This window comes from Perca flavescens, chromosome 17 (genome assembly GCF_004354835.1).
Source record: "Perca flavescens isolate YP-PL-M2 chromosome 17, PFLA_1.0, whole genome shotgun sequence".
Lineage (NCBI taxonomy): Eukaryota > Metazoa > Chordata > Actinopteri > Perciformes > Percidae > Perca > Perca flavescens.
This window is the reverse complement of record NC_041347.1, coordinates 2938302-2957634: the sequence shown is the minus strand read 5'-3', so window position 1 is coordinate 2957634 and position 19333 is coordinate 2938302. Positions and strand designations below refer to the sequence as shown.

The window sequence follows — 19333 nt, the reverse complement described above, 5'->3', positions numbered from 1 at the left end:
AGCCTTAAAAGTGATCAGTAAAATCTTAATTTTCTCAAACGAACAGGGAGCCAGGGAAGTGAAGCTAGGATAGGAGGAATGTGATGTTGTCTGTTAAAACCAGTGATCCAATGCACCTGGACTGCCTATAGTTTGGATATCTTATGCTAGTAGCTGCTAATGTAGCCTAGAGCCTCCGGGCTGCATTTTACATTTTTTTACATCTTCAGCCCCAACCGACGCTGACCCAAGAGCCATCACCTGAAGACATTTATCAGACGCCACACAGCTCCCTCTGGAGACACTAAAGGCTTCATACACCTTTTTTACATATGCAGTAGACCTGTAAACAGACTTTGATGTGTAAAAGTGGTGAAGTTCCCCTTTAACAAACACCCATTCCAGTTATTTTCAGTAGATCTTTCCAGTTATTTTCAGTAGATCTTTTGAAAGCATGGATTTCCATCACTATTGCCAAAACCAGAAATAGTGTCACTCTTGTTGGCAATGATTTGACTGAACACACTTACTCATTTGTGATGACATCGCTTAGAAATGTCATTTACTGGAACTAGTCTAAAACTGGCTGAGTTGCAAATCCCTCTCTTACTTACTGCAGTTCCAGGCTGGGCCAAAGCAATAGCAAATGCCACAGAAGTATGTTTCCTTCACATTGTGGTGGCCCCTGCTTAGTCTGCTTGTGTGTTTGTGTGGTGCATCGATTAATGTGTTTACCTAAGTTGTTTTTAAGGTGCCAGAGGAGCAATGAAACTGTCAATTGTCAGCTGTTTGTCTCCTGCTGTTCTTTTGGTAGCTAACAGTTGTATAAACTCAAACCAAACTGTGCTATACTACAGTTAACGGCAGAAAGATATGTGGACTAAAAAATGCTTAACTTAAAAGGTTCTGTACTCAAACTTCAAAACATTAATATAGCAGCATATGTAAAGGTATAGTAAAGTAATGGCTTCATCAATGAAGTCACACTACCTCTCTGTGTGCTGTAAACCGAGCTTCTTTGTTCTTTGTTTTGATAGCTGGTCCAGCTGTGCGTGCATGTTAGTGCCACAAAATGACGGTGCTTCACAATTTGGGGAATGGTCTGTGAGAGCCGTGTGGAGGCAATCCCAGCCCACTTGTTTTCTTCAGTATTTTGAATATAGCCCCTTTAACTTTTGCCAACTTCAACTGGTCCACTCATCCACTCCCAATGACTCAATACAAGACCTGCAATTACAACCAATCTCAAAAAAACCTCTAAATGCTGCTTTGTGTTAAAATTGCCTGTTTCCTTTAGCAGACTAGAGGCTCAGCCTGTCAGGGAGCTATCTTTTCCTAGCAAACAAGAAAGAGGAAAAAAAAGCAATAAACTACTGTAACAGAACAATTTGTTGAACCTTTAGAGTCTGAGCCGTACCAGACAGAGCAAAACAAGACAGACACACACCAGTGGGAACAATACAGCATGAGGAATACTTGTACCAGACACAGAGCAGCCCCTTCACACAACTACAGAGCAGAAAGGAGAGGGCAACAATACTCACTGTGATCCCAAAGCTCAGTGACACACAGACAAGCTGTCGGTCGCACACTCTGTCTAACTTCTCTGTACACTTCTGACGGTGTTGCAGAGGACACGCCGTTGTGTCTGCACTGGCTGAAGCTTCTCTCGCTCACTCATGCTCAATCTGTGTTATGACTCACTCCTGGTAATGTGTGTTTGGGCGGGCTGTTAGCACAGTATTCCCGCCTCCCTTCCTTGCTTTCCGTTTAAGTTTGTGGTCCGTCTCGCTCTCTCTCTGTTGTTCTCTTTCTCTGACACACAGAGACACGTTTTTCCCATTTCCCTCCTACTCTACTCTTGTTTACTCTCTCTTCTATTAGCATATTCTCCTTTTGTTCTAGGGCTGTGCAATGAATCGAAGCTTGATCGCGATTTCGGCTCCTAATGATCCCAAAACAGAGTAACCGATTCAAAATATTCAAGGTGAAAAGTATTAAGGGATATTTCACAATTCAAGGTGTTTTCACTGTTGATTTGTTTAACTGTTTTACTGTTGTTTTTTTAAGTTCAATTTATGCAATATCTTTCCAAAAGAATAATCGTGATTTCAATATTGACCAAAATAATTGTGATTATGAATTTTTCCATAGTCAAGCAGCCCTATTTTCTTCTGTTACACGCTCTGAGTGTATCACTTATTACTGCTGCTAGGTCATCAGATACAGTTTTGATCATTCTGTTTGTTCTCGACACTTCCAATTTCGTGGAATTGTTTTGATTCCTCAGTTATACTCACAAGCGTGTTCACACAAGTATATGCCAAGCGCTGCTGTACAAGCCACACACACACGCACGCACACACACACACACACACACACACACACACACACACACACACACACACACACACACACACACACACACACACACACACACACACACACACACACACACACACACACACACACACACACACACACACACACACCAGGGACTAAGCATAGAGGAATGTGGTTTGGTGTGCTGACGTAAGAACTGGGAAAGTCAACGTTAAGTCAAGGGCAACTTGTAGAGACATAAGTATGACAGCTAAACTGGAGCCAAAAATAGACAGAGCTAACACACTGCACAGGACATCAGTCACTTTGATTCGTGCCGAGCTGGGAATCTTTCAAAAACCTAATTACTGACTGGGCTTATGTAGAATTTACACAACATATGTAGATCAAGCAGACACAAAGTTATGACATGTCAAAGTGAGCAGTAGATTAGACTCTGATTACCACGCTGCATGTTACTAATGTTAATTAGTATACACTAACTAATTAATTAAATATATTTAATATGTGTAATAATACTGTTATAATGGTGGATTATCTTTGTAAACGTCAAATAGTGTGTGCAAATAGTTTGGAAAACAGGAGCCTCTGATGTCCAGGATGTAAAGCATCCTGCAGCAGAGCAAAGTAAAACGCTTGGATCCCTTCCTTCTTTTAAAAGGCATTCATCTAATGTAGCTGCCGAGGGAAATATTGAGATTCAGGAACAAAGCTGTTTCTCTAACCTTCAAACCTACAATTATATCCAATTCCAAACTGTAGAGTGACAAGAAACATCAGCATATCAAACATTGGATTAAGAAGCAACGACAATTTGCGAAATACGAGATGGGCTACATGCAGATTGGTGATGAGCAATACCAGAAACAATGCCATAAATCAGAGATTCTCACAAGTCTCTGAGCTAAAATGCCAAGCCAAATCTACTTCTTTGAGTGAAGTCCACGTTTTGCATTCAGCGCTTATTTTGTGCGGGCCTTGTTGGAGGACGTTTTTAAAGCCAAAGCTTCTGATGAATGGCACAGCAGCAGGTGCGGTCGACATGTTGTCCTCTCTCACGTGTAGCTGTGCGCAGCAGATCAGTACATGTTACGTGTTATGTAAGTACTGTAAGTTATAGGTTACGCAGGGAGGGGAATAACCTCATCAGAAATTTCCTGAAAAAAAATAAAAATTGTTCACGAGTCACGAATCTCAAGTTGAGTCTGAAGTCTTTTGAAGACGAGTCTCAAGTCAAGTCTGAGGTCACTACGTATGTGACTTGAGTCCAAATCTCAAACTCCAGTCCCCATCTCTGCCATAAATTCAGAATCCTAACTGTGCATTCATACATCATAATAGGAAAGAAGCTGGGACACGGTTCATTCTTGACCTTGGAAAGAGTAGTTTGACAAATAATCTCAAGATCCATTTACAGCTTCTTCTAACTGCATCTAGCAGGCATCCCAAACTTCATTCTAGCCATTTTCAGTTCAGTTCAGTTCATTTTTTGAAAGACTACAGAAAAAATGCCTTAAGAAACGTTCAGGGCGCAGGTTTTTTCCGATAATCTAGCATTGATTGTTACTTAGTTAATGCCACATAGCTGATATAGCTTTAGAAAGGAAAAGCCAAAGTAGCAAAAATGCACAACCCACTTGTTCAGTCAAAATATGTACAGCAACTAAACAGTGTTGGCGTCCTACACTGACTAAATAAATGTTTATTAATAATTGATAGCATGAACACATCATTTTCTAACACTGACAAAGATTAGAGTCTCTGTGTCCCAACCGGCACCTGCAGACGCCCGCCCACCAAGAGTCAGGGTCTGTCCGAGGTTTTTTCCCACCACTGTTGCACTAAATTCTTAACCTGACTCCGCCAGATGGATTGCTTCGCATTTGCTCGGCATATCCATCTGGGAACTTTCCGTTGGAGAACTTTTGGGAAGGGGCGGAATACTGGTTATTTTATCGGATGAACCATCTGTCTATCACCTATGTTGGTAATAGACGGGCCAAATCAACCAATCAGATCCACGAAGCGTATGAAAATACAACCACAAGCCCGCCCCTGCTGCTGCAGGCAAAGCATAGCTCGTAAGCTCAGCATGCAAGCAACATGTCGGTAAAGGATATTTGCCGTTTGTGTAACGAGAATTTAGGAATAAAAGGCACCATTTCAGGTTCCCGGACCATATTCCAAAAGAAGGATCCAAGAGAAAAAAAGCATTAGCGAGCGGCTAACAGAATTAGGGCTACCGCTGGCTGATAATACTGGTTAGCTGATTGGATAAACCATCTGTCTATCACCACCTAACCCACCTCAAAACCAACGCTGATTGGCCCGGTTGTTTGGCTAACGGCTCCAAATTTTCTCTGCCTCAAGATGCCAGACTGATCTGCGAGTGGAAAACTGGAGCTCGCGAGATCAGGACGGTCTCATGAGGCTACTAAATTCTTGCTCTTGGGGGAATTGTTGGAATTATTGGTTTTAGACCACCTCTATCTGTAAAGTGTCTTGAGATAACTCTTGTTATGATTTGATACTATAAATAAAATTATATTGAATTGAATTTAAAGAAACTGTATTAAATGTGGATCAGTCACATCTGGTACCTGATCCCCTAAATAAGGCCAGTATCAGCCCGGGTACCAATCTCTTGTAAAATACACCAAATACAATGAAAACCACAATGGTGGTCTGTCAAAATCAAGTTAATATTTTAGTTTAATTCAGGTTTCAATCAATTATGACAAACTGAAAATGAACCTGGGACTGGCTAATATTCCAGTGTAGAAATATTGGTTGGTTTCTGGGAATGTTAGAAAAATGGGTTGGGGGAACATGTGTGTGTGGGGCTCCATAGTGGCCAACACGTCATTTTTGCCCAATGGTGGGTTACAACAAACAAACCTAAACCAACAGGTGGAGAGTCATATAACAGAACGTAAACAATACGACACTGTGAAGAGCCAACAGTACTCTGTTCTCATCTTTCCCAGCCATTAAGGTTGCACGTATGTACCTACGTAACAGCCTTTTAGATCCAACTATCCACTGCCACTCAAGTACCTTAACAGACACAAAAGCTGCCATTGTGTCACCTCACTAAACAAGAACCCTTTTGTGAATAAAGGAGAGAGAGAGAGAGAGAGAGAGAGAGAGAGAGTGTGAGTGACATAACTGTAATGTATTGTGTAATGTTATTATTTTGTAAGTGTGATGTATAGCGATCAGTACAGTTTAGAATGTGACACCTATGTATTTAATATGCGATACGTAAATGAATTTGAGAGAGAGAGAGAGAGACAGGGAGAGAGGGAAAGAAATAGAAAAAAAATGTATGTCTGTATGTATGTCTTATTTGAGACTACAAAAGACTCTGATAGAATCATTGTGTGTCATCCTGAACTCTTTCAGAAGCTGTCCGGAAGAGGGACACTGGAAGTCTGGCCGAGTCAGCCGAGAGTACACATGACAGCTCAGAGCTGAGTCACAGAACACGAGCCTGAATGCACAGAAAGGTCACTCTACGTGGGTTATGGAAAGAGCAGTGATGTGGAAAATACATCCACCAACACCTACACACTTTTAAACCATTATTTTTGCCTCAAGTAAGTGCAAAAGTACATAGTTAGAAGAGGCAGGTAGTCAAAATAATGTCTGCTCTTTAAAGAACTACATAAATGAAATGGTTTTGTGATAACAACATGGTCTTCATTACAGTAAACATGTCATCACACTTTTTTGACATGGTGTCAGATTACATGAATGAAAATGTCCAGCGTTTGTAGGTGATGGCTGTAAGAAGGCCGAAGCCTTCCACAGTTGGGAGGAAAGAAAGAAAAGCTCCAGAGGCCCCCAGTTCTCGCCTGAGTCGATGCCCAGCTGAGCAGCACTGATCTGGGCCTGGAAGAGGCTTTTGTCCCTGGGGGGTGAGTCATTTAGCAAAGGCATGCCAGTTAAGCTTTCAAGCATGGGGGAATGTGGTTGACAGGGGCTTTACGAGTGTAACGCCTCAGGAAAAGGGAAAAAAAGAAATTTTTACAAACAGATGTGGAATGGAGTAAAACACTTAACTTTTCTGAATCAGCAAGAAGCTGACAGAGCTACACAAATCAGTTTGCCTGCAAACAAGTGATGCAATACTACCAATAATAGATTCTAACTGGCTGGTGTCTCTGTTGATGCAATAAGCAAGATTTATAACAAACACAACTCATAACACACTGATACTACACCACTGCACACAACCTTTACAGAGTTTACATGGTAATCCTTTCTGGAAACTCTATATTTTCATTACTTAATATGATTATAGGAACACCTAATGGTGTACATTTACATGCCTACATCCAACATTACACATACTATGTTTTCACACTTTTTTTGCATGTGTTAACAGCTTCATTTGCAAATGTTATAAGCCAATTTTCTAATTTGTTCTAGATAAAAAGCAATCACTTTCGCCATGAAGCATGATTATTTCTTTTATCTATTGTGTTTTTATCTAAATCATGTTGCTTTCTGCTGCAATGGAATCAAGAAACTTCATCTTCATTTTCCCACCTTCAGCCTGCAATCAGTTTACAGATTCCCCCAATTGCATTCTTGTTCCCTAAATATATATTAAAATTTGAGAACAAACCTGCTCCAAGTTTAGCAACCTCCTCGAGATCAGCAGACGTTCTGGCTGAAGCGATGGCTTCTGGAAGCTTCAGAGTGAAGGGCAGCACATCCCTAAGAAAAAGAAAAAAATATGGAGTGTAAGGGAGAAAGACCTGGTCAACAGAGAAAAGAGGGCGGGATTGATAGAATATTTCAAAGTGTGTGAGTCACTGTGTTGAAAAAGAGGAGCATGGTGTAGCCTGGGTGTGTGGTGTATGTTGAACCAGACAGCTGGAGGGTAATATATGCCCGCTGCTCTCCTCCCTGTGGGTCTTTTACAAGCTTTTCAAAGTTCTCAGTCAAGCAAACCCGAGTAACCAAAGCTTAACATTTTACCTACTGATTTGTGAAGGATGTAATAATTATAGTGTACGTGCAATTAAGTGAAGTCCCTGTTTGTCTTGTGCCAGCGCACCAAGATATAAACAATCATTATCTTGAGCTGATGTTAACTAGAAAAGCTCATAACCGTAAACTTTGCTACATAGCATTGGTTGGGAACATTCCAATGATCTGCCACTGCCGGTAAATGAAGCAACTTTACTGAGAGAACCTTAGTGTTTCCAATTATAATTCTGATCAAACCTGCTTTTGTTGTCTGTCCTGTTTAAATTACAGAATGATGAGTAGTTGTTTTGCTCTGGCAACGGTGGCGCTATGTGCAATGGAACAGTAATGCACTAGTGACATATTTCTATTTTAACTATGTATCCATCTAAAAATGATTCTGTGCTTCCCTGTTAAGATAAAGGATGATAACATTCTTGATACCTCCTTCTTGGCCTTTTAATTTGTAGCTTTGCTGTGTTGTATTAGAACCAGACGTACTCTTTTCTACCCACAAAAACAACAAACATTTTAGAGTGATACTGTAAAACGTAGTTTTTAATATTCTGTATGTGAACATACAATGTGTGAGTATTTTGGCTTAGTATATTTTATTTCATTCATCAATATACTTACATTATGTGTTTTGAATAATTTAACTATGTACCCTAATTTATATACAAAAGAAATAATATGTGATACAAACATTATATACAAGACAAAAACAGCCCGTCACCCCACAGCTGCAATTTTAAAATGTTGACTTTTTCGTCTTTCTGTCAAAAACAGGGCAAATATCTGTAATGAATAGATAGAGCAGAGTCTCGGTGTTCCACAGACATAAGAACCAATGTTGATGGGACATTGTGAGCCTTTAGCCATGTTACAACAATATTGATAGTTCTACATCCTGTCCTCTGCACATTCCTTTTTTCTTTTTTAACTTTTTCCTTTTTGAACTTTGTGCACTATGCACTGCATTTTTGTACATCCTGCAAAAACCCTCTTTTTCCATTCTTAATGTTAAATAACCATATGCATGTATGTGTTATTTGTTTCTGTATTTATTGTTTGTTTATTTTGTGTTATTGTTTTTTTTTAATGCACCATCAACCAAAACAAATCCTTAGCGTGCTAAGTGCTACTTACCTGGCCATAAATCTACTGTATTTTTGCAGTTCCTGTTTTCAGTGTAGCCATGGATGTACAGAAATATGATACTGAAGAAAAAGTGTTGATTCTCAGGCAAGATCTTGACTAATTTTTTCTATGATTTCTAAACAGATATATGGACGTTTATTTATGATGGCACCTTGAGAAGTGTGAGTCACACTGAATCTAAAAATGAGTGTATCATGTCTGTGTGTTTAGATTTGACTGAGTTACAATTCAGAGAAGAATAACTAATTTTGATGCAAATTAGCAGCTAATGCCTCTCCCTCTGTGCCCCCCAATCTCTTGACGTAGACAGACAACTAGATAATGGTGTGTGTAATGTATGTGCATTAGGGCTGCAATTATTCGCAATGTTATCGAAAAACGCAATATGGACTAGTGCAATATCAAAATCGCGGGGGTCCCGACCTACAAATCCTATCCTACAGACTAAAGAAAAAAATCTTTGTTTGGTACAGATCCTCGCAAAGACTCACACTTTAATCATTTCATTTTAATATTTTTTCGATGAAAATGTGAATAATGATCGAAAAATTACCATTCCCTTCAATATTGTGAATTACATCATAATTGCAATTTCAGTCCAAATAATCGCAATTAGATATTTTCCTCATATCGTGCAGCCCTAATGTGCATGAATCATACTGTGTAGGTGAAACACAGAGTATTTCGGACTGATGAACTCACCTGCTGATGCAGCAGAAAGCCACCAGACGGAAAAGGTCTGCAAAGCTCAGGCCTGATCCCACCAAAGAGAAAGCTGTAGGAGCACAGAACAACAAGATCAGAGGAAACTATCAGAGGAAAATCATTAAAAACAAAAACAAGGTTTAGTCAAAACAGCTCCAAAATTAACCATTTCATTTAGTAGTTAAACTCTAAAGTCCACAGAACCATACAAGATTTTTGGGATTTCATTTCAGCAAAGAAATCCTGCGATTTTGGGCATAAACTGTAACTCTTAGGATATAAAACCATGCAGATTCCACATGCATCATGTTTTAACTTATTTTACTAGCAAGGGGCAAAGAGGATAGAGCTGAGAAACAAGCACAACAAGCAGAGCAAATTGTTTTAAACCAATGCATGCTAAAGGAATGGTTTACTTCATCTTCCTCATCTAACTTAAATTCCCCTAATGATAAAAGAATAAGATTGGTATTATAAGTGTCATATAAATAATCGGAACAAATAGCAATCAGAATTCCATGTGGACTCAAATTATTGCTTAATGCATTTCTAAGAGATTAAGTGCAACACAGTTGGGAGGAGGAAAACTTATGCAACTTGTCAGTAATACAATAGTGAAAACGTTTTTTGCTATGGGCACACAGTTGCAACAGCTTACAGTCGTGCCTACTGGCACTGTACTCAGCGATTTCTGGGTATCGACAGAGATAACAGGCATTTCTGTGTGTTGTAAAATAAGGAGTGTGAGATTTTATCAGTCAATAAAATGGAACTGTTTGCATTTATGTCTCTACGGTACATTTGAATCCAAAGGTTGATTCAAATGGTTGAATAGGGAGAAGGATGCAGAGACAGCGAGACAAGAATACAGGTTTACACTTTGGAGTGAATGAGGAGTGGGTTAAAGCCAAACTTATGTCTAGATAAGAGCAGGCCTACAACTTAGAACTCTCCTTATCTGAAATCTCCACTGAGCTCTAATCTATCACACTCTTGTTCAAATATTGACATTTAGAAGTTAAAGATTTATAATTATTATTTTTATCTGGCAACATCCAGTCAAAGAACTACTAATGAAAAATTTGCCCTTTTGGCAAATTCTGGCACTTTTAATCCATGTATAATCATGCGTTTTATTAATTTGCACTGGCTTTAAATAAACTGAATTAAATATTTTAGTAGTTAAATATAACTATGGAAGAATCCAAGCCGTGGCAACTTTTGTTGACAGTTTTCAAAACTTCAATGAACACCAATTCAATTCTCAAAATGTGCTGCGGGTTCCAACACCCAAAACAACATCAACACGGTGGGATGAAACAGAAACAAAATCAAACGTGATACATACTTTAGTTCTAAAGTCATCAAACCATACTTTGGATAGAGAGTTTTGATTTGACACATGGGCCAATCAGATTTATTTGCTTAATCTGCACAGACTATCTATCTATCTATCTATCTATCTATCTATCTATCTATCTATGATACACTAAACAATTTTACGCAACTCAACATTTCTCTGTTAAAGAACACAAGCTCTAACAGGCCACAGTACAATGTAATCCTCAAGTAGCGTGAGAGTAAAATGAGTCACATAAAGTAAAACCGAAATTCAATTCAATCAGGAAACTTGTGCCAAGGTTTTCGTCATTTATTGGAAGATAATACACTTGAGCAATAACCAAATTATCAGTCATGCTAATGGCACGGCTTTATGGATGGCAATATCGTTTTGTCGGTCAGCCCAGCACTTTGGTTGAGACTTAAATTAGGCTTTTACGGAAATATTTGTCTAGGATGGATGGATCGCCACAAAATTTGGGATCCAGTCAATGTGTCCAAGTCTTTGTTTATTGACCAAATATTGGCAAAATGTATGATACTTCCATCAGCCTCAGCTCTACTTTAGTTGTGTTTAAGCAAATGTTAGCATGCTACCATTCTAAAATATGAAGAAGAGAATTGTCGTCACTCTCTCACTTTCGCCGGCTCGAGGCACACACCAACGCACATGTAAACAAAGAGTTTCGCGATTGACCCTCCGGAAACCACACACCCCTTAGCGTTCTGGCGGTGAAATGCACCCGCGATGCAAAGAAACACGTTCAACCCTGACGCAGAACTCCGAACGCCGTAGGAGCGACGCCGTACCCGGTGTGGAGTTTACACACAACCATAAAACGGCCTTTATGATGTGAGAATGCTGACGTTTGCATTTTTCTCAAAGCACAGCCTCACAGAGTTGCTGTAGACTCTGAGGGCCTTCACAATTAAATTGTATTTATTATAGATAAATCATAACAGAAGTTAGCTCAAGGACACTTTACAGACAGAGTAGCAATAGTCCACACTCTATAATTTACAGAAATCCAACAATTCCCCCCAAGAGCAAGCATTTGGTGCAACTTCCTTTTAACAGGCAGAAACCTCGAACAGAACCTGGCTCTTGGTGGGCGGCCATCTGACGATACCGGTTGGGTTGGACCAGTTTTCACACCTGAAGGTGCAAACCAAGGTTTACAATTCTGCTACATTGTATACATTTAATCCGGTCAGTTTTGGTTTCACATTGCAATTAAGCAAGCGCACTAAAGAACACTACATGAGATATATATATATATATATATACAGTACAGGCCAAAAGTTTGGACACACCTTCTCATTCAAATGCGTTTCCTTTTTATTTTCATGACTATTTACTTTGTAGATTCTCACTGAAGGCATCAAAACTATGAATGAACACATATGGAATTATGTACTTAACAAAAAAGTGTGAAATAACTGAAAACATGTCTTATATTTTAGATTCTTCAAAGTAGCCACCCTTTGCTTTTTTATTAATAAGGGAAACGATTCCACTAATTAACCCTGACAAAGCACACCTGTGAAGTGAAAACCATTTCAGGTGACTACCTCATGAAGCTCATTGAGAGAACACCAAGGGTTTGCAGAATTATCAAAAAAAGCAAAGGTTGGCTACTTTGAAGAATCTAAAATATAAGACGTGTTTTCAGTACTCAGGCGGAGTGATATGCTTGCAGCACCTGAGAAGCCCAGAGCAGCTTTGCCTTTCTGAGACTATAGTTCCCAGCATGTATACGGTTAGAAGATGGCTGTGTCTCATGTGACGTTGTTATTTATACACCCTGTGACTATACAAATCACAACATGTAAATAGGAACATGTTGGCGTTATTTTGTCACTTATTCGGAGCAGTAGGCTAGTTGGAACCAGTTACCTGCAGGATCTGTGCTAGGCTAAGCTAATGCTGGGGGCGTCAGACAGCGTTACAGCACGCACAGAGATGAGAAGGGTATGTATGGACTTGTCTAACTCTGGGGGTTACAGTGAACAAGCTAAAGTCTCTAAAGCTCTTGATAAGAGAGATGTCACAGACTGTTCAGTCTACACTTTTTACCAGTCGTCAGCAAAAAAAAAAAATGGAAAGGGCCGAAAAGGCTGTAGTTGGCGGTGATTCACACACACAGCGCATACTCTCACTAGGTAAGCAATGGGAAATTCCAGTCTGGTGCCAAAATGTCAGCACCCACAGGTAGAGGAAGAAGAAACGACACATTCAGAGCAGTGAGGTGTCTGTTCAAAGCTTCAGGAAAATCCCTGTGTTTCAGGCAATTAAAAAAAATAGAACAGAACAAAGAAGAAAAGAACAGTGGATTTAGTGATTCACTAATTTAGATGGGGGTGATGGACGAGGAAGAAGTCTATAGAAAAGGGAAGATCCCAGGTCACCAAATATCTCACAGACATCTTGAAGCCTCTGACACATTAGATTGAGATAACCCTCAAACTCTAGAACAAAGCCTCAAGAGGAATTACTGTACACACAACAGAAGGTTAAAAAAAAAAAAAGGGTGCCAATAACATTTGCTTAAAACTTTATGTTAATTATTGGTTAATGATGCTTTTGTAAACTAATTACATTCTGGGTGGTTTGACTGTAGCAAAAGTTGAGTTTCTTTGAGTAAATCTTTGTTGCTGCAATGCATGCCTGTGTTAGTCAGGAAGTACATTTACTCAAGTAAGGTACTTGTACTTTACTTGTCTTTTCATGCCACTTTCTACTTCTACTCCGCTACATTTCAGAGAGAAATATTGTACTTTTTACTCCGCTACATTCATCTGAAACTAGTTACTTTACAAATTAAGATTTTTGCACAAAAAACATTTATTTCATAAAATACAATGTTTTATTATAAATTAAACTACCCAACGATATAACAGCCTACAAGTCCAGCTGAAATGATTAGCTGATTAAACACTTGATTGATAGAACTGTTTTGATTGAGTTTTCTGCATTGAGTACTTTTACTTTTGATACTTTAAGTACATGTACATACGCACACACACAAGCACACAAGCACACAAGCACGCAATAGCGGTTCAAAGAATCTTACTGTACTGGCTCTCTTTGACAGGGAAGTCTTTGACAGGAACTGCAGATTCTTTGTCCATGCGTAGAGATATTACTTTCCTCTGCAGGCTAGTTGACTTCCTCACCACGAATGTCTGCAGGCCAGGGGAGGAAACATCCAATCAAAAACATATACTTCAGGGTTTACTGAAGAGCTGTGTCATTCTTTATGGAGTTATGCTGACTCAAGGTTTTCTCTGTGCGCTTCCCAGTATTTTAAAGAGGACAGGCCTCAGTTGGGAAAAGGTTTTGTCATGTACGTTTCACGCACCAATCAGGATTTAGCAATAAGAAAAAATACAGGGTGCTCATGGTTGTACGGTAGTAAACACCAGGTGAATGCAAAATGCTCTTGGACCCCGTTCTAACCTGGTTTTAAAATCTGATCTGAGTGATAGGATCATAAGTGGACAGCTGTACTGTAGTGTTCCCACTTGGCAGTAGAATGTGTCTCCAAATGTGTCTTGAGGGACCACTTCTCAGATCGGATTTTAATACCAGATGGAAACGGGGTGTTGAATTCAATCTGGTCACCTATAGAAAAAGGGAAGACACTAGGGCTTACTTAAGGCAAACCTGCACCGAGCAAAGGATGTACTGTAGTTAAAATGCCTTAATCAGTTTAGGGCATATAAAAGAAAAATATATCACAAACGCCGACTGGTTTCGACCACACAGGGTCTTTTTCAGGGTGAGACTGGAAAGAGGAGTCAGTCATGATTGCTTTAGTCTATATCCACCATGTTCCCCTTCCGGGATTGCTCCGGCGCCACCGGAAATTCCGCCGGATGTCATTCTTTTCGGCCGGGTAAATCCAGACAGCTAGCTAGACTATCTGTCCAATTAGAGTTTTCTGTTGCACGACTAAAACTACTTTTGAACGTACACATGTTCCACCAAAACAAGTTCCTTACCGAGGCTATTTTGCAGAGGCACGGTGTATCCGTCCGGCGCTTAGCACCGCCCAAGTTGATTGGTTTAAAGAAATGCCAATAAACCAGAGCACGTTTTTTCTCCCAACCCGGAACGCTGTGTGGACTAGCCAGACCCTCTCTGTGGAGGAAGGTCTGGCAATGCGACACTATGATTGCTTATATAGACAACCAAGGGCCAGGAGGCTAAATTACACCAGCATATCACACAATACACATACCACAGGTAGGCTATGTGGAAAAGAAAAATGAATAGTCACAGTAGTAAGTATGAATGAAGCGGTCGGCACAAATTAAAGGAACTGGCTGGATTCCATTTCACTGGACTTGTATTTTATAGGATTTCATGTGACATTGATTGCGATTGATTGGTTAATTGATTGATTGCAAAGCAGTGAACAAACCCCCTGTCATCTGTGTACATTACAAAGTGGCAGGAGATTTTCAGGTTGAGAAAAAGAAATGCCAACTAAGACATAGATGGATCATAGGTAACCTTCATGTAGGGCTGGGCAATATATTGATAATATATCGATATATGAGATTAGATATTTTGGAAAGTGTAATAACGTAGTATGACATAAGTGTTTTAAAACATTACACCTTCCTTTTCCGTGGCAACACTGTATTGATACATGGACGTTAATATAAGACTTTTATAATAGAAACTGCACATGAGAATTTAATTTAACGTTTTGGTACTAGAATAATGAAATCAACTGCTTTTAAAAACAGATAAAACAGATTTTCCTTTGGGGACATAATTTGAAGTTGAAGAAAAAGGTCATAAATAATATGGTATTGTAACATAAGTATCGTGATAATATCGTATCATGGGGCCTCTGGTGATTCACACCCCTGACTCTGCAGTTATTTTCAAGACTGCACTTTGTCTCATACTTTGCTAAGTACATAAAACACTAAAGCTATACTTTTGTTGGACTGTGTTAAAAATGAATTAATTGGTGGCAATGATGTTGGAGGCTGTAGTAACACCGAGGAGGTGTTGAAATTATTGTTTCAACAGTGTGGACACAAGGAGTCCCAGTGGCTGCTGTTCCCTTACCCCAGTGGGTTGGCTCTGCAGTATATGTATGGCATCCTGGTGGCTGAGGCCCAGCTGGAGCCACACAGCATGCGTCTGCACCAGTCTGTCCAGAACACTGAGCCGCCGATGCAGGGAATCGTAGCCCGAATCTCTGGCTCTGGCCAGCCCCGCTCCCATCCCAGCACAGGGGGAAGCCTGCAGGAAGAGACCTCCCACCTCTTCACCCAGTCTGATAACAAGATCAAACAAATATGAAATATATGCTACAGAAACTTAGAAAATTAATTACCAGAAATCTCTAAGCATCTTTCGCGATATGTTGCAGCCTTTCACAATATGTATATTGCGGCAGTTGATATTGCGATGACGATAAAAAAAAAAAACGGTATATCGTGCAGACCTAATGGGCATGGTCTGAATTCAACTTGACATTATTCGCATACACATTCTGAGTCTTCTTTTCAAAGCTTATATTGTATTATCATCAGAAGATTGTCTGGAATCTCTGTTTCCTACAAGGGTAAGATAAGGTAAGATGTCATTTAGATTGAAAAACTTCGGGAAGAAGTCCTCACACACACACACACACACACACACACACACACGTACGTTCCCGGAAAGCTTTATCAGTCTGATTCCTGACATAGCAAGGTGACAGCATTGTGTCAGTATCACATTTGTGCCACCACAATTCACACTTTACATTTTAAGGCCTTATAAGAGTGTCCTCTGTTGGTAGTCATGGGGAACTGCACTACATTGTAGCAAATGGCAATACTGGCATGGAAATTAAAAAATATGTACACACACACACACACACACACACACACACACACACACACACACACACACACACACACACACACACACACACACACACACACACACACACACACACACTCAAAACCAGAAAACTGTCTTATGTGCAGACACCCTGAGCTCACCCAAGGAGTGTATCTGTATTGTGGTCTCCTTCTGCAGGCTCAGTCTTCTTTCCCATTTCCTTCTTCAATGTGCCAATTTCCGAGGCAAATGAGTCGATCAGCTACAAAGAAACACATAAAACAACACATTCACATTCATAAATTATCCATAAGAACAATTAAAAAACGTTTGTGGCTTTCATCAAAACGTCCCTCCCGCTTATTCTTAGGTAAGATCAAAGTTCAAGTTCAAGTGGCTTAAATACATAAGCCAATACGCAAAGGAGCCAAGGTGCATTTTGGGTTGTGAAATATTCATAAGAACGACAACAATGCTAATAGCCTTAACCAGTACACTGGCCTGATTCAACACCTAACTACTACAAAAGTTTCATTTTTTAAATGTAAAGTTATCGGACTTCCACTTCTTGGTTTTTATTTTCTCTTACTTCTAAATGATTTAAAGTTATAATTTCTAAGATTATCCTAAAATCCAACCCCAAATATCACAGGGAGTAATGGAGCAGGCTCAGTGAGCTGAACGAGAAAGAAAAACACAAGTCTTGATTTATAGGAATACTGTAAGCAATTATTTCCCTGGAACTAAGATTGAGCCTAATTCTTTTCAGTGTTACACTGCTGTCTTTTGTTTTGTTTCCCAATTATCTATGTCTAGTTGGGCAATACCTCTGTTGAGTAACATCACATCAGCTGCTTTAGCATAGAGGAAACGATTAGCTTAGCTGTTCCAAAGGAAATTACAAACGTTGACTCATTGGATTTGCAAAGGGCACATTTGAGGATCACAACCTTACATTTAACTATAAAGCAATGACTAGTTAAAGCTGTGTGTGTGTGTGTGTGTGTGTGTGTGTGTGTGTGTGTGTGTGTGTGTGTGTGTGTGTGTGTGTGTGTGTGTGTGTGTGTGTGTGTGTGTGTGTGTGTGTGTGCGTGCGTGCCTATTATTAATTTTGTGTAACCAGTAACATTTCTCTGTAGGTAATAGTAGTACAAAAAGTAGTACAATGTTTTTCTCCGAAGTAGAAGTACACAGTTAAATCAGTAGTTTACAGTTGAGTTGCATATGTTTAAAGTGCTTAGAGGGCCTTCTGTTATTTCGGCATACAATTCCTTAGAATAGTAACATAATTCAATGTTCATATTTGTTCACACATTAATTGTTTAGAAGATCATGATAAATCTTTAGCTTAACCACAGGCCAAGCTATCGACCCATTCCAAACAGGCATGTTCAATACTAGGGCACTGCGCTAGTATTGAAAATCACATTCTGAATTAAGTCCCTGACATAATCAGATGCAGTACAAATTTCACTTTGTTAGTATGCTGGAAAATATTTGGAATACTATTTGAGAAACTACAATAGCATGAGTGTTTGAGATGAATGTCTGCAAGCAACAGGGTAAACTATGAAAAAACAGGATTGCAAACTATGGGGAAAGAAAACTGTGGCCATTTGGCAAGGACACTGCTGCTGACACAAAATGGCACACAGTGGCACTGCTTGAGATTCCACCAGGTCTGTGCCCACTGCATGCAATAAAACAGCCTTTAACTAACAAAATCATTCTTCAGGCGTCATGAGGAAAGTATGTGTCCAGAGAGAGCAAAATAAATATTAAAAAAAAGAGGCTGGAAAACTTCACTCACTGTTATTCTGTTATACTAAACCTCCAAGTGACGCGTTTTGCGTCAAACTTGGAGTTTTTTCTGCTGGTCTGTGAGTTAGGGAGATCTGGGCACTCGTAAGATGGAGGGAAGTTTAACATAGTTCATTTGCACATACCACCAACATTATTATGATTCAAATATAGTTGAATGTCAGCAAAGTATCCCTTTAATAGTTCTATTTCCACCCCACCTTTATTTTACTTTTTTGTTTCGGCTTGCTTGCTGTGAGGTGTGGTTATGATTTAAGGCCATGTGTGTTTAAGGCAGGCATGTAATTGTCAAGACTTCAGATAAACAGTGACACAGCCTTTACCCTCAGGCTGGCAAGGATCAGTCTTTGAACTGCCTGCCGCAGAGTTGAGCACACTAAGCCCCTTCCTCTGAACGAGTGAACTACAGATATAAAGTACAAGGTGGTATTGTGCTTTGATTGTTTCCTCTTTTGTGGGAATATTTGATGAGAACCTTATTTCCCATTGTCTGATGAATATTACGCTCACTATTACATCTTCCTTAAAAACAAATCTCTGTTAAGCAACCCAGGAGAAACTGAGCTTGAAAAGCCTGACAGGAAAACAAATCACAGAGTTGTCCTCTCCTCCCCTTTAATCTTCTCCAGGATTTAGCCTGGAACTGGACCCACATTACCCTACACTGTAAACAGAATAGTCCAGGATCTTAAGGTAAACTAGAGTTGCTAATAGGGGTGGGGAGGGGAAATAATTTTTCTTTTCCCCAGAATCAAAAATAAATAATTTTTTTTAACAATGATTCACCTAAATACTTTTATGTTTACCGCCAATGGCGACTGCATCATATCTGTTTCCAGCAAAACAGAGCGAAAGCAGTAAATGCAGAAAATCCATGTTATGTACTTCTTTACAAATTAAATAAATGTGATTTTTTAGAAAACAATTAGTTTTTAGAAATGTCTCATGATATATTGTCTCTAAAGGTGTATTATATATTATATAAAATCGCAATACTATCGAATCGCAATCTTTCTAGAATCGCAATGAATAAAAATCGCAAATATACAAATACAAATACAATCGGCACCCATGTATTTTGAAATAATCAAATCGGGACAAAAGCATATAGTTCCAGCCCTAATTTCTAACACCTTACTGCCTTTACAG

The 19333-nt window shown here is 39.4% G+C and overlaps 1 protein-coding gene across 4 annotated transcripts in view; it reads right to left on the bottom strand.

The window, feature by feature from the left end:
* LOC114572357 (ras and Rab interactor 2) overlaps window positions 1-19333 on the bottom strand; it is a 53111-nt gene that overhangs the window by 23810 nt on the left and 9968 nt on the right. For 2 of the 4 annotated variants that reach the window (XM_028603956.1, XM_028603957.1), the window contains exons 3-7: window positions 16525-16625; window positions 15599-15809; window positions 13584-13695; window positions 9166-9238; window positions 6956-7047 (exon numbers count right to left, since the gene is read on the bottom strand). In XM_028603956.1, coding sequence (XP_028459757.1) covers window positions 6956-7047; window positions 9166-9238; window positions 13584-13695; window positions 15599-15809; window positions 16525-16625 — 589 coding nt within the window. Of the gene's footprint in view, window positions 1-6955; window positions 7048-9165; window positions 9239-13583; window positions 13696-13969; window positions 14026-15598; window positions 15810-16524; window positions 16626-19333 lie in introns of those variants that run through there. The other 2 variants (XM_028603958.1, XM_028603959.1) reach the window with 2 other exon arrangements.